Raw genomic sequence first — 16611 nt, forward strand, 5'->3', positions numbered from 1 at the left:
CTAGTTCATTTGGTAGAGTGCTCATCTGATGTGGTTTGGTAGTAGGGTTGAACCGTCTTTAACTTATAAATGGAGGGGGGGGGGAGGAGATCTAGTTCATTTGGTAGAGTGCTCATCTGATGTGGTTTGGTAGTAGGGTTGAACCGTCTTTAACTTATAAATGGAGGGGGTGGGTGGAGGAGATCTAGTTCATTTGGTAGAGTGCTCATCTGATGTGGTTTGGTAGTAGGGTTGAACCGTCTTTAACTTATAAATGGAGGGGGGGGGGGAGATCTAGTTCATTTGGTAGAGTGCTCATCTGATGTGGTTTGGTAGTAGGGTTGAACCGTCTTTAACTTATAAATGGAGGGGGTGGGTGGAGGAGATCTAGTTCATTTGGTAGAGTGCTCATCTGATGTGGTTTGGTAGTAGGGTTGAACGCTTTAACTTTCAGGGCGGGAAGTAGCCCAGTGGTACAGTGCTCGCTCGATGTGCAGTCGGTGTGGGATCGTTCTCGTTCCAACCAGTGCACCACGACTGGTATATTAAAGGCCGTGATATGTACTACCCTGTCTGTGGGTGCATATAAAAGATCCCTTGCTGCTGATCGAAAAGAGTAGCCCATGAAGTGGCAACAGTGGGTTTCCTCTCTCAATATCTGTGTGGTCCTTAACCATATGTCTAACATCATATAACCATAAATAAAATGTTTTGAGTACATCATTAAATAAAACATTTCTTTCTTTTTTCTTTCTTTAACTTTCTTATTGATAATATAAAAGTGCTCTTTTTCCAATTTTTCTGATTAGGCAGCTGTCAGTTAGTCCTAAGTTTGTATCATTTCAGGTCTCGCTGGGTTAATCAAATGTATTCTGTCCATGCACCATGGGGTAGTGCCTGCCTGTCTTCACTACAAGACTGCCAACCCAAACATTGAAGCCATCTGCAGTGGACAAGTGTGTGTGGTCACTGAACCCCTCAGTCTCACAGGTGGTAAAGTTGTAATACACTCATTGACAATTAACATTCTGTGTGGTCACAGGTCAAGTGTGCTATATACTCATAGACAATTAACAATTATGTGTGGTCACAGGTCAAGTGTGCTATATACTCATAGACAATTAACAATTATGTGTGATCACTGATCCAGTTTGTCATATACTTATAGACAATTAACATTTCTGTGTGGCCACTGAATCCCTTAGTCTCACTAGTGATCAAGTTTGCAATACACTCGTAGACAATTAACATTTCTGTGTGGTCACTGAATCCCTCAGTCTCTTCATCCCAACAGATGCCTAATGAACTGGTACCACCCCCGCCTGCTACCGACCTTGGTCGGGCTGCTGGTGCTCCCTTGCACCTGCCAGTGCAGGCGGTCCCTCCTCTCCCCCCCTCCCCCTTTCCTGTCCTGGACTGGACGCTACAACAGCTTGTTCTGAATGTGCATGTATGACCTGACCTGACATGAACTGGTATGGTGTTTAAGCATTTAAAGTCTGGGGTATGAGATGTCTTGTCTGTAAGAAAGTGTATATTATCTATTACTGCTAATGAAACATATAGCAAGATTCCAGTGAAAATTATATGTCCGATTTATCAAATATTTGACATCAAATATGTTGTGATTAATCAATGTGCTCTAATGATGTCATTAAATATGTAACCTTCAGGGGCGGCGCCATGGCCGTACCACTCACTGTTCAAAGAGGTGTGTGTGTGTGTATGTATGTGTGTGTGTGTGTGTGTGTGTGTGTGTGTGTGTGTGTGTGTGTGTGTGTGTGTGTGTGTGTGTGTGTGTGTGTGTGTGTGTGTGTGTGTGTGTGTGTGTGTGTTTTTTTGAAAGGATAGTCTGACAACATTGAGCGTACCACTGTATTTTAAACTGAGCTGCCCCTGACTTTTCACTTGTATTTTATTTCATTAAGAAAAACTAATTTTTACCTCTCGAATAAAAATGCCAAATTTATTGCCAATATTTTTTATGAAGCTTCAACATTACAATGCATTTGTACTGTACCTCAGTGGAAAGTAGCATCTTTTTATGTATGTGGAACCAAGGTCCTAATGTTGTCACCTTCAACCTTTATCTTTGAGACTCATAATCAGTGGTGGATCTAAGGGGGCCCCAAGGGCCCAACCCCCCTAAATTTTATGCCAGTTATATTTTTATTTAATTTGTTAATTTTTACATCAGAGAATCCGAGGGACAACTAATAAAAATGTCTGGCTTTATACCATACATGTCACTGGGGCACCCCGAAATAGATTTTCTGGATCCGCCACTGATAATCCCATTTTTAAGTGCACTCCTAGCAGATGCATTTATTAAAAGTTTATTTTACATGTAGTATTCCAGATGCATTTTTCCAGCATGGATGTACCATATAAACCCTGTTGCTAAATAGTAGTAAAATACACAGGATATTTTATGTTGTTTCGTCAAATATGATTTCTATCTTTGTTTTCATATTTGTTATTGTCATTCCAGGTGGATTGATTGGGGTGAGTTGCTTTGGTTTTGGTGGAGTCAATGGCCATGCATTGTTACAGCCGTACAGACACAATGTGCCTGGTAAACAGTCATTTTGACAATTGTTCAATAATTGAGAGAGTACACGTATTGCTTTGTTTTCAAAATATTTTGTGTGCATTACAGTTAACATTAATGTCTTTGAATACTTTAATGTCTTTGAATACTGTTTTGTGCTCTCAAACCCTTTCACTTTTGACCAAATGCCAAATGCCAAAATAACCACTGTAACCTGTTAATAGCTCTACATCTAAGCATCATTTGTAAATGTGCAATATTACACATTTTGATGATAATGTGCACAATGGTTTAATTATTTAAAAAAGGTCATTATTAATACACTATTACAACATACAATTAGAGATAATATATGTTACAAAATGAAAAATTGTTTAAAACCACCCCCAAAACAATGTGTGGCATTGTATAACAAACTTTATTTTGTTGAATTATTATCATTTTAATTATTACTTTTATGTATCGGTTAGAAGGCATTAAGAAGTTTCTTCAGAAATAAGAACGGGCTCTACTTCAGTATGCCCCTTCTTATTTCTGACGAAATCTCTTGAGTCTTCTAACCGATTTAGACAGTATTTCATAGGTTCATTACTTGATATGGGTGGGGCAGGCGTCATTGCATGTTCGCGCCAGTTGTTTTGACGTCATTCATATAGCTCTTGGCGATGATGTCTGGCCAATTGTGTCAAAGTAATTTTGGTCATGTGACTTGTTATTAAGATGGCTTTTTGGTGTGTTTTCACGATTAAGTTGATTGGAATGCTGATATCCGACTGGTTGAATTGGAGAGAAACCAAGGAAATGCCATCTAAGAGTAGAATTGAAATTATTGTGTATTTGTTTATATTTATTAAATTAATGTGATATATTTTTTATTTTACAAACTTTTTATCGTCAGATCCCCTGTTTACAAGATCTCACACTCCCAGGGAAGTGTTAGATGGTGTACAAAATAGAAACCCTGATAAGTTGATCAGGACATTAATATGTATTAAAGTTTGATGAAAATAAAGAGCTTGAAAGGTAGACCTTAAATATTAGCAGAAAAGCAAAAAAAAGTTTAAAAAGGAATACAGCAAAATTAATGTTTTTAATACTTCATTTTCTCAGACAACAAAGTCATTGATCAACTGTTGATTCCTGTGACTGCAAGAAATGAGATAAATTTCAACTCAAGTAAGTGTATCATTGTTGTGGTGTACCCAGACACACACAACTCAAGTAAGTGTATCATTGTCGTGGTGTACCCAGACACACACAAGTCAGTGTATCATTGTGTGGTGTATCTCAAGTAAGTGTATCATTGTCGTGGTGTACCCAGACACACACAACTCAAGTAAGTGTATCTCAAGTGTAAGTGTATCATTGTCGTGGTGTACCCAGACACACACAACTCAAGTAAGTGTATCATTGTTGTGGTGTACCCAGACACACACAACTCAAGTAAGTGTATCATTGTTGTGGTGTATCCAGACACACACATCTCAAGTAAGTGGATCATTGTTGTGGTGTACCCAGACACACATCTCAAGTAAGTATCTTGTTGTGGTGTACAAGTAAGTGTGTATCATTGTTGTGGTGTACCCAGACACACACATCTCAAGTAAGTGTATCATTGTTGTGGTGTATCCAGACACACACAACTCAAGTAAGTGTATCATTGTTGTGGTGTATCCAGACACACACATCTCAAGTAAGTGTATCATTGTTGTGGTGTATCCAGACACGCACAACTCAAGTAAGTGTATCAAGTAAGTGTATCATTGTTGTGGTGTATCCAGACACACATTGTTGTGGTGTATCCAGACTCAAGTAAGTGTATCATTGTTGTGGTGTATCCAGACACACACAACTCAAGTAAGTGTATCATTGTTGTGGTGTATCCAGACACGCACAACTCAAGTAAGTGTATCATTGTTGTGGTGTATCCAGACACGCACAGACACTCTCAAGTAAGTGTATCATTGTTGTGGTGTATCCAGACACGCACAACTCAAGTAAGTGTATCATTGTTGTGGTGTATCCAGACACGCACAACTCAAGTAAGTGTATCATTGTTGTGGTGTACCCAGACACGCACATCTCAAGTAAGTGTATCATTGTTGTGGTGTACCCAGACACACACATCTCAAGTAAGTGTATCATTGTTGTGGTGTATCCAGACATGCACAACTCAAGTAAGTGTATCATTGTTGTGGTGTATCCAGACACGCACATCTCAAGTAAGTGTATCATTGTTGTGGTGTACCCAGACACGCACATCTCAAGTAAGTGTATCATTGTTGTGGTGTACCCAGACACGCACAACTCAAGTAAGTGTATCATTGTTGTGGTGTACCCAGACACGCACAACTCAAGTAAGTGTATCATTGTTGTGGTGTATCCCAGACACGCACACACTCAAGTAAGTGTATCATTGTTGTGGTGTACCCAGACACGCACAACTCAAGTAAGTGTATCATTGTTGTGGTGTACCCAGACACGCACAACTCAAGTAAGTGTATCATTGTTGTGGTGTACCCAGACACGCACATCTCAAGTAAGTGTATCATTGTTGTGGTGTACCCAGACACGCACATCTCAAGTAAGTGTATCATTGTTGTGGTGTACCCAGACACACACAACTCAAGTAAGTGTATCATTGTTGTGGTGTACCCAGACACGCACAACTCAAGTAAGTGTATCATTGTTGTGGTGTACCCAGACACGCACATCTCAAGTAAGTGTATCTCAAGTAAGTGTATCATTGTTGTGGTGTACCCAGACACGCACATCTCAAGTAAGTGGATCATTGTTGTGGTGTACCCAGACACGCACATCTCAAGTAAGTGTATCATTGTTGTGGTGTACCCAGACACGCACATCTCAAGTAAGTGTATCATTGTTGTGGTGTACCCAGACACGCACATCTCAAGTAAGTGTATCATTGTTGTGGTGTATCCAGACACGCACATCTCAAGTAAGTGTATCATTGTTGTGGTGTACCCAGACACGCACATCTCAAGTAAGTGTATCATTGTTGTGGTGTACCCAGACACACACATCTCAAGTAAGTGTATCATTGTTGTGGTGTATCCAGACACACACAACTCAAGTAAGTGTATCATTGTTGTGGTGTATCCAGACACACACAACTCAAGTAAGTGTATCATTGTTGTGGTGTATCCAGACACACAACTCAAGTAAGTGTATCATTGTTGTGGTGTATCCAGACACGCACAACTCAAGTAAGTGTATCATTGTTGTGGTGTATCCCAGACACGCACATCTCAAGTAAGTGTATCATTGTTGTGGTGTACCCAGACACGCACATCTCAAGTAAGTGTATCATTGTTGTGGTGTACCCAGACACGCACATCTCAAGTAAGTGTATCATTGTTGTGGTGTATCCAGACACGCACAACTCAAGTAAGTGTATCATTGTTGTGGTGTACCCAGACACGCACAACTCAAGTAAGTGTATCATTGTTGTGGTGTATCCAGACACGCACAACTCAAGTAAGTGTATCATTGTTGTGGTGTATCCAGACACGCACATCTCAAGTAAGTGTATCATTGTTGTGGTGTACCCAGACACACACAACTCAAGTAAGTGTATCATTGTTGTGGTGTACCCAGACACACACAACTCAAGTAAGTGTATCATTGTTGTGGTGTATCCAGACACACACAACTCAAGTAAGTGTATCATTGTTGTGGTGTATCCAGACACACACAACTCAAGTAAGTGTATCATTGTTGTGGTGTATCCAGACACACACAATTCAAGTAAGTGGGGCATTTCATACTTGTCTACACGATGACAAAAACATTTGAGAAATTTGGTAAATGTGCTTAAATCTAAGAAAACTTGTGACTAATTTCAAAGTGAAACCAGATACTGGATTTAACTGACGTTTCACGTGTCTGTATCGTCATAAGTAACACATGATTTTATATACAAAATGAAATGTGCAACTGCTACATCATTGAATGTAGTTTATTTTTAAAGTACAATGTACAGTGGTCAAATGGTACCAATTTGTTAAACTTTTTTTTATCTTAACCAGGGCTTACAAAATGCACTAGCCATGGGATCAGTGATTTTAAAAATGTTATGGCCATGATTAAACATTCACTAGCCCTAGCTACTTTACTTAATACAATTTTACTAATAGTAATAATCGGATATGTTACCGAAAGACATTAAAAACACCAAGATTGGGGGGGGGGGGCAGTGTGTGTGTGGGGCAGCATATTCATATTTACAAAATACTTAAATGTAGCATTTGACAACTTTTTTCACTAGCCTTTGGGCATGGCAATAGTAGTTATTTACTAGCCCATCATTGAATATCACTAGTCATGGGATTGGGGCTACCATAATCTAGAAGCCTTAACCCTTATGTAATACGATGGCACGCAGCGCACTGCTAATTAAATAAATAACATCATGGACATGTTGACGTGCCGCTATTACTATGCCTATTATAGCTGCCACAGTCTGTTGAATAAACACCCCCACAAGTATAATGTGGGGGTGACATAATTAGTTTATGTATGACTTATTTATACATATACTTCTGTTATAAGTAATTTACCGCAAAAAATAGCAATGGGGTCCTTTACATGTAGACAGTTTCAATGACCAAGGTGTCAGTACTGTGTCTAAAATACACACAGTATCCTAACTCTGATGCCATATACCTTTACATGTAGACCGTTTCAACGACCAAGGTGTCCGTACTGTGTCTAAAATACACACAGTATCCTAACTCTGATGCCATATACCTTTTACGTGTAGACCGTTTCAATGACCAAGGTGTCAGTACTGTGTCTAAAATACACACAGTATCCTAACTCTGATGCCATATACCTTTACGTGTAGACCGTTTCAATGACCAAGGTGTCAGTACTGTGTCTAAAATACACACAGTATCCTAACTCTGATGCCATATACCTTTACGTGTAGACCGTTTCAATGACCAAGGTGTCCGTACTGTGTCTAAAATACACACAGTATCCTAACTCTGATGCCATATACCTTTACGTGTAGACCGTTTCAATGACCAAGGTGTCAGTACTGTGTCTAAAATACACACAGTATCCTAACTCTGATGCCATATACCTTTGCGTGTAGACCGTTTCAATGACCAAGGTGTCAGTACTGTGTCTAAAATACACACAGTATCCTAACTCTGATGCCATATACCTTTACGTGTAGACCGTTTCAATGACCAAGGTGTCCGTACTGTGTCTAAAATACACACAGTATCCTAACTCTGATGCCATATACCTTTACGTGTAGACCGTTTCAATGACCAAGGTGTCCGTACTGTGTCTAAAATACACACAGTATCCTAACTCTGATGCCATATACCTTTACGTGTAGACCGTTTCAATGACCAAGGTGTCAGTACTGTGTCTAAAATACACACAGTATCCTAACTCTGATGCCATATACCTTAAGTGGCCCACAATTTAGAGCACTTAGGATATTAAACTTACATGATGTTGACTAGTACAGATGCTACAAGAAGAAACCTGATCCCCCTTGTAATGTTGGTTCCCACTTCCAGTGACTGTTTAACTTGCTATATAATGTAGATTACCTAAATATCTTTTTTAATTTTTTTCACATTTCAGCAACATCTAAATTCTGCCTTGTAAGTGAAGCACCTCAGAAACTGTGGGTGATCTTGAACGATGTAGCTTGGTCGTCTGGACATATCAACAAAGATGTGCTTTCTCTGTCTGTTTTTGCTCAATCGCTGGCCAAATCCGACAAGGTGCATTTCTTTATTGTTTCACCATAACAAAATAAAATGACAAGATATAGGTATTGCTTTTCTGATTACAGCAGTGATGGCATCAACTTATTCATTTAGCTTTATTCAGTTCTCACTTTTAACTTCGAAAAGTTTTCTGGTAAAACAAGAAGGTTGTTTTCATGTAAGCTATATAAACAAAATCTTGTTGGGGTGGGGGCAATAAATAGAGGATTTGTCACAAGTATTTTTTAATATGGGAAAATATCAACCGAGTCTATGTTAATTGGTATTTGTCCAGGCTCTACAGATTAACTTGACGAGATTGATATTTTACATATTAAAAAAACATGAGTAGTGAATTCTATTTATTCTATAACACTTCTAAAATAACATTTTAATTAAATTTTTAGTAAATCACAGTACTAAAGTCGCCGCCATCGGTAATATGACGTAATCGCAATTAGCACAAATTAGTTTGACGTCACACATTTTAACTCAATCTTTGAAAATGTTGCACTCAGGTACACAGGTCTTGTTGGCTTGTAAGCAAATGACCCATCTACAGCAAAACATTACCTAGAAACCTTTTAAATTGCATACCATTATTAACCAGGTTAATACACTAAAATTATCACATGGGTTTATGACATGGATATCATGGGTAAGTTACAGGATAAATGCATGTAAGATCTTTTTTGACAACATGTACATGAATGCAAAATCTCATTTATATGCTGGTTATCATTTTTCTTGTAATAAGTGAATCAAATCTTGTTTATTAGCAGGTGAAAAACTTTTCTTATAATAATTATATGGATAGAAGCTCTTCTTTACTTGCAGGTTATAAAAGAGTTTTCTGGTGGTTTGTCTGTTTTGGAGAACTTGGATGTTGAGAAAACACCGCTGTCTAAACTTAGTTTACTGACACACACTGTGTGTCTCATCGGTTAGTTAACTTGTTAACAGTTAAGACATATATGTTAGTTAACCTATTGGTAAGATTTAGTTTAATAGTTAGCTTATTGGTGACAACTATGGGAGGTTGTAGTTACCTTATTTTTTTTACAATTGATTTTCCTGCTTATATCCAATTAAGATTCAAGCATGCTATCCTGGATATAGATTAATGGATAGTAAGAAAACAAGAAAATCTCAGTATGAGCTCCATTTCATGTCGACTATAAAAGTGTAAAATCTTCATTTTTATGCAGGTTGTCATTTTTAAAGTCTTGTTTTCGTGCAAGATATAAAAGTTTTGTTGACAAGACAATGCATGAATGTAAAATCTTGTTTTTATGTAGATTGTAAAAGTTTTTGACAATACAGGAATGTAAACTCATGTTACAGGGATGATGGATGTCTATCTGGTGTCTGATGTCTCACAGGAATGTAAAATCTTGTTTTCAGGAATGACGGATGTCTGATGTCTCACAGGAATGTAAAATCTTGTTTTCAGGAATGACGGATGTCTGATGTCTCACAGGAATGTAAAATCTTGTTTCAGGGATGATGGATGTCTGTCTGATGTCTCACAGGAATGTAAAATCTTGTTTCAGGGATGATGGATGTCTGTCTGATGTCTCACAGGAATGTAAAATCTTGTTTCAGGGATGATGGATGTCTGTCTGATGTCTCACAGGAATGTAAAATCTTGTTTCAGGGATGATGGATGTCTGTCTGATGTCTCACAGGAATGTAAAATCTTGTTTCAGGGATGATGGATGTCTGTCTGATGTCTCACAGGAATGTAAAATCTTGTTTTCAGGAATGATGGATGTCTGATGTCTCACAGGAATGTAAAATCTTGTTTTCAGGAATGACGGATGTCTGATGTCTCACAGGAATGTAAAATCTTGTTTTCAGGAATGACGGATGTCTGATGTCTCACAGGAATGTAAAATCTTGTTTCAGGGATGATGGATGTCTGTCTGATGTCTCACAGGAATGTAAAATCTTGTTTCAGGGATGATGGATGTCTGTCTGATGTCTCACAGGAATGTAAAATCTTGTTTTCAGGAATGACGGATGTCTGATGTCTCACAGGAATGTAAAATCTTGTTTCAGGGATGATGGATGTCTGTCTGATGTCTCACAGGAATGTAAAATCTTGTTTTCAGGAATGACGGATGTCTGATGTCTCACAGGAATGTAAAATCTTGTTTTCAGGAATGACGGATGTCTGATGTCTCACAGGAATGTAAAATCTTGTTTTCAGGAATGACGGATGTCTGATGTCTCACAGGAATGTAAAATCTTGTTTCAGGGATGATGGATGTCTGTCTGTCTGATGTCTCACAGGAATGTAAAATCTTGTTTCAGGAATGATGGATGTCTGTCTGATGTCTCACAGGAATGTAAAATCTTGTTTTCAGGAATGACGGATGTCTGATGTCTCACAGGAATGTAAAATCTTGTTTCAGGGATGATGGATGTCTGTCTGATGTCTCACAGGAATGTAAAATCTTGTTTTCAGGAATGACGGATGTCTGATGTCTCACAGGAATGTAAAATCTTGTTTTCAGGAATGACGGATGTCTGATGTCTCACAGGAATGTAAAATCTTGTTTCAGGGATGATGGATGTCTGTCTGATGTCTCACAGGAATGTAAAATCTTGTTTTCAGGAATGACGGATGTCTGATGTCTCACAGGAATGTAAAATCTTGTTTCAGGGATGATGGATGTCTATCTGGTGTCTGATGTCTCACAGGAATGTAAAATCTTGTTTTCAGGAATGACGGATGTCTGATGTCTCACAGGAATGTAAAATCTTGTTTCAGGGATGATGGATGTCTATCTGGCGTCCGATGTTCAGATACTTGGCATCACTGGCTGCGGTTTGTCTGAGATTGCCTCAGCCTACATGACGGGATGTCTGACACTCGCTCAGTGTCTGCAGGTCGCTGCAGCTATAGGAGAATACCTCGAGACGTTTGCCACGGAGTGCAAGAAAACCTCAGGTGAAGGTCATACTGAATATTATGGATTTTTGAAGACATCATTTGACATACAGTGATATTGATCATTAATATATTGAGTTCATACTGAAAAGGTCATTTGACATACAGTGATTGTGATCATTAATATATTACGGTTATACTGAAGACATCATATGACATTCATTGATATTGATCATTAATATATTGAGGTCATACTGAAGAGGTCATTTGACATAGTGATTGTGGTCATTAATATTTGACATACAGTGATAAGACATATGACTGGCTGCTCCTAGGTTATGACCAGGTTGCCAATGCCATTCCACTCAATAAAAAGACCAAAAACATGATCTGAATCAACCACTCTGTAACATATAAGTTAACCAGAAATTGATTTGTCTATGATCCCTATGTTAACTACAAGTGCTAGGGCTGTAAATAGGTTTTAGTTGGAAAAGATGTTTAAATTTACATTAAAACTTTTTTTTCAGGATATGTAAGAAATATTATACTATATTCGTGTCCATTAGATATCGTTTATCTTTCGCTCATTAGATACAGTTTAAAACAACTTGTAAGATAAGTGATATTAACAGCCACTGGTCTGTATCTATTATACAATTTATATATTTTGTTTTTCAGAAGATTGTTTAGTAAACACATACTTGGTGAACATGTCTGCTAATCAAGCCTATACACTAAGCCCTCAGGTCAAGGTCACTGCTATCCTGCAGTCATCGGTGGTGTTGGCTTTTCAGATGAAATACAGTACACGCATCTTGACAATCCTTAGGAAAAAAGGTAATGTCATTGTCAGCTGTTAAATATATTCAAATATATTCACAATTTGGTCTTAAAACAATTTTGTGCTAAGTGCTTGGTTGATTGCTTTTCAATATCGCGCATGCTATCAGTGGTAAATTAGTGTCGCTCAAATGAATTAGAAAACGCTATGACAGATTTGGAATCGGTCTTGTTCATGTCACATAAAAGTTGCCATTCAGAAGTTTGTTCTGTTTAATGACACCACTAAAACACATTGATTTATTAATCGGCTATTGGATGTCAAACATTTAGTCATTTTGGCATTTAGATGGGCGTCGATCGGTGGGGGATGGGGGATAAGTCCCCCTCACTTTTCAACGGCGGGGGACAATCTATATGTGTCCCCCTCCCCCCCCACGTTTTTGTTTAGCAAAAGCAACAACAAGAACACCACCAACAAACACAATTAAAAACAAACAAAATTTAAAAGTTTAACCACTAATGTGTAGCTTTATGATTTTCATTGACATTCCTTTATCACACACACACACACACACACACACACACACACGTCCCCCCCCACTTTTAAAGCCGGATTGATGCCCATGACACACACACACGTCCCTCCACTTTTAAAGCCGGATTGACACCCATGACACACACACACACACGTCCCCCCGCCCCTACTTTTAAAGCCAGATTGACGCCCATGCATGGGAGACCAGCCTATATTTGTGTTGAATGTGTTTTTTACCTTCTATAGACCGTCGTTTTAATAATTAATCAATGTGCTGTTACATTGTCTGCTGGTTTTGATGTCTGATTAATTACAGGTTTCTCGGTGACCGATCTCAACTGTGTGGTTCCTCTATACAGTACACTGATGGGAAACCTCGACAGCTTGAAACACACACTGAAGAACATTATAAAGTCTCCAAGAAAAATGTAATAACAACTACATATTATTTTCACTGATAACATATCACAATTATTAGTTTATGATTTATAATGCACCAAAGGTATGATTGTTATGAAACTTCAGATGGTGACTTGATTATCGAATGTAGTTGGTGATAACAGAGTAGCTTGAGTGGTCAGTGTATCTTGGGTTCATTGATCCCCTACCGGGCCAATTTGAGGGGACTACAGGTTTCATATTTGTCCTGTCCTGTCTCTCTGTTTGTCTGTCGCTGTCTGTCTCTGTCTGTCTGTCTGTCTGTCTGTCTTTCCCATGTAGTATTCTGGACTTTATGTTGTATCTTTATCATGTATTGTAATAGATCAAGTGTAACTTCTATGGCGATTTACCCAGTTTCTTTACAGAGTTATGGCCAAGAATTTAGGAAGGAAGGAAATGTTTTATTTAACGACGCACTCAACACATTTTATTTATGGTTATATGGCATCGGACATATTGTTAAGGACCACACATATATTGAGGGAGGAAACCCGCTGTCGCCACTTCATGAGTTATCTTTTTGATTAGCAGCAAGGGATCTTTTATATGCACCACCACACAGACAGGATAGCACATACCACGGCCTTTGATGTATCAGTCGTGGTGCACTGGCTGGAGCGAGAAATGGCCCAATGGGTCCACTGACGGGGATCGATCTCAAACCAACTGCGCATCAAGCGAGTGCTTTACCACTGGGCTACATGTCGCCCCTAGAATTTAGGGTTTTGGCTATTTCTCATTCTAGCCAGTGCACCACAACTGGTATTTCAAAGGCTGTGGTTTGTACTATTCTGTCTGTGTGATAGTGCATTGCTACTAATGGAAAAATGTAGTGGATTTCCTAAGACTTATAGGATATTAAACAAGCTTTCATCTATGGTAGTAGTATCTCCGAAGATCAATATGCACTTTTCATTCCATTGTTCCTACTAGTCCTGCCATTGGTGATAAATGTGAGAGTGTTTGTTGTCTTAAAATGGTGGTTCATCTGGCTAGTAAATTCCTGTATTTTAATTTGCACTAGTTTAGGTGTACCAGCTACTATTATGCATGAAATGTGCTGGGTGCTACTAAAATAGGATGACAGTTTTTGTGCGGAGTTAGGGGAGTCATAGATGCTTTTCATTATCTCTGAAATGAGTAGCTTAACCTCAGCTTTTCATTATCTCTGAAATGAGTAGCTTAACCTCTTCTTTTCATTATCTCTGAAATGAGTAGCTTAACCTTGCTTTTCATTATTTCTGAAATGAGTAGCTTAACCTCTGCTTTTCATTATCTCTGAAATGAGTAGCTTAACCTCTGCTTTTCATTATGTCTGAAATGAGTAGCTTAACCTCTGCTTTTCATTATGTCTGAAATGAGTAGCTTAACCTCTGCTTTTCATTATTTCTGAAATGAGTAGCTTAACCTCTGCTTTTCATTATGTCTGAAATGAGTAGCTTAACCTCTGCTTTTCATTATGTCTGAAATGAGTAGCTTAACCTCTGCTTTTCATTGTCTGAAATGAGTAGCTTAACCTCTGCTTTTCATTATGTCTGAAATGAGTAGCTAAACCTCTGCTTTTCATTATCTCTGAAATGAGTAGCTTAACCTCTGCTTTTCATTATGTCTGAAATGAGTAGCTTAACCTCTGCTTTTCATTATGTCTGAAATGAGTAGCTTAACCTCAGCTTTTTTTCCTGATTTTGGGGGTGGGACATAGCCCAGTGATAAAGTGTGTAGTCGGTCTAGGGTTCAATTCCCATTGGTGGACTATTTCTCATTCCAGCCAGTGCACCATGTCTGGCATATCAAAAGGCTGTAGTATGTGCTATCCTGGTTGTCGGATGGTGCATATAAAAGATCCATTGCTATGAATGAAATTTTTTTGCGGGTTTCCTCTCTAAAACTGTATGTCAGAATTACGAAATGTTTAACATGCAATAGGTGATGATTAATAAATCAGTGTGCTCTAGTGGTGTCTTAAACAAAACAAACTTTAATTTTTAACTTTTCCTGATTTGCTGTAAGGGTGAGGGATGGTATTATTTATATCCATGCTGTAAGGGTGAGGGATGGTATTATTTATATCCATGGTGTAAGGGTGAGGGATGGTATTATTTATATCCATGCTGTAAGGGTGAGGGATGGTATTATTTATATCCATGCTGTAAGGGTGAGGGATGGTATTATTTATATCCATGCTGTAAGGGTGAGGGATGGTATTATTTATATCCATGCTGTAAGGGTGAGGGATGGTATTATTTATATCCATGCTGTAAGGGTGAGGGATGGTATTATTTATATCCATGGTGTAAGGGTGAGGGATGGTATTATTTATATCCATGCTGTAAGGGTGAGGAATGGTATTATTTATATCCATGGTGTAAGGGTGAGGGATGGTATTATTTATATCCATGGTGTAAGGGTGAGGGATGGTATTATTTATATCCATGGTGTAAGGGTGAGGGATGGTATTATTTATATCCATGGTGTAAGGGTGAGGGATGGTATTATTTATATCCATGCTGTAAGGGTGAGGGATGGTATTATTTATATCCATGCTGTAAGGGTGAGGGATGGTATTATTTATATCCATGGTGTATATGTCGTCTACATGTATATGATTTGATTTGGTGGTATACACCCTTAACAAACGGGCAGATCCAGGAAATGTTTTGCTGGGGGCAGGGAACTAATGAGGAAAGGACACATGGTATACACCCTGGGGGCAGGGAACTAATGAGGAAAGGACACATGGTATACACCCTGGGGGCAGGGAACTAATGAGGAAAGGACACATAGTATACACCCTGGGGGCAAGGAACTAGTGAGGAAAGGACACATGGTATACACCCTGGGGGCAAGGAACTAATGATGAAAGGACACATGGTATACACCCTGGGGGCAGGGAACTAATGAGGAAAGGACACATGGTATACACCCTGGGGGCATGGAACTAATGAGGAAAGGACACATGGTATACACCCTGGGGGCAGGGAACTAATGAGGAAAGGACACATGGTATACACCCTGGTGGCAGGGAACTAGTGAGAAAAGGACACATGGTATACACCCTGGGGGCAAGGAACTAATGAGGAAAGGACACATGGTATACACCCTGGGGGCAGGGAACTAGTGAGGAAAGGACACATGGTATACACCCTGGGGGCAAGGAACTAATGAGGAAAGGACACATGGTATACACCCTGGGGGCAGGGAACTAGTGAGGAAAGGACACATGGTATACACCCTGGGGGCAGGAACTAATGAGGAAAGGACACATGGGGGAATAAATTAAGAGAGGAAAGGGCCACTTGAATATTTCTAAGGAAGATGGGGGTGCCAGGTTCCCATTCAGTCTGCACCTGTCAAAGATAGTAGCTTTTGCTGTCGTTACTTTGAACAAGTTCATATTAAAGGCTACTACGGTCGACACCAGTCACTTTTTGGACCCTTGTTTTGGCTTCGTACACAATAAATAAAACATATCTAACGGTAACAAATTTTTTATATGATATATTTGACAAAAGGTACTGTTTATTTATTTCATCTTTTAAAACTTAAAATTAATATTTTGTCTAGAATTGTGAAAAACAAAAAAATACCGACCTGTAAAGAGCATTGTCTGCTTGTCTTAGAAATTTGACAGGGTTAGTAGACCAGTTGTTATTTTAATGTGGCGAAGCAT

At 38.8% G+C, this 16611-nt stretch overlaps 1 protein-coding gene across 1 annotated transcript in view; it reads left to right on the forward strand.

Annotated features, from left to right (window-relative positions):
- LOC121387861 (fatty acid synthase-like) overlaps positions 1-16611 on the forward strand; it is an 80783-nt gene that overhangs the window by 17371 nt on the left and 46801 nt on the right. The window contains exons 10-17 of the mRNA XM_041519093.1: positions 826-969; positions 2471-2554; positions 3641-3751; positions 8156-8298; positions 9121-9226; positions 11060-11239; positions 11861-12019; positions 12817-12928. Of these exons, the coding sequence (XP_041375027.1) occupies positions 826-969; positions 2471-2554; positions 3641-3751; positions 8156-8298; positions 9121-9226; positions 11060-11239; positions 11861-12019; positions 12817-12928 (1039 nt within the window). The remainder of the gene's footprint in view (positions 1-825; positions 970-2470; positions 2555-3640; positions 3752-8155; positions 8299-9120; positions 9227-11059; positions 11240-11860; positions 12020-12816; positions 12929-16611) is intronic.

The sequence above is a fragment of the Gigantopelta aegis genome, chromosome 2, assembly GCF_016097555.1.
Source record: "Gigantopelta aegis isolate Gae_Host chromosome 2, Gae_host_genome, whole genome shotgun sequence".
Lineage (NCBI taxonomy): Eukaryota > Metazoa > Mollusca > Gastropoda > Neomphalida > Peltospiridae > Gigantopelta > Gigantopelta aegis.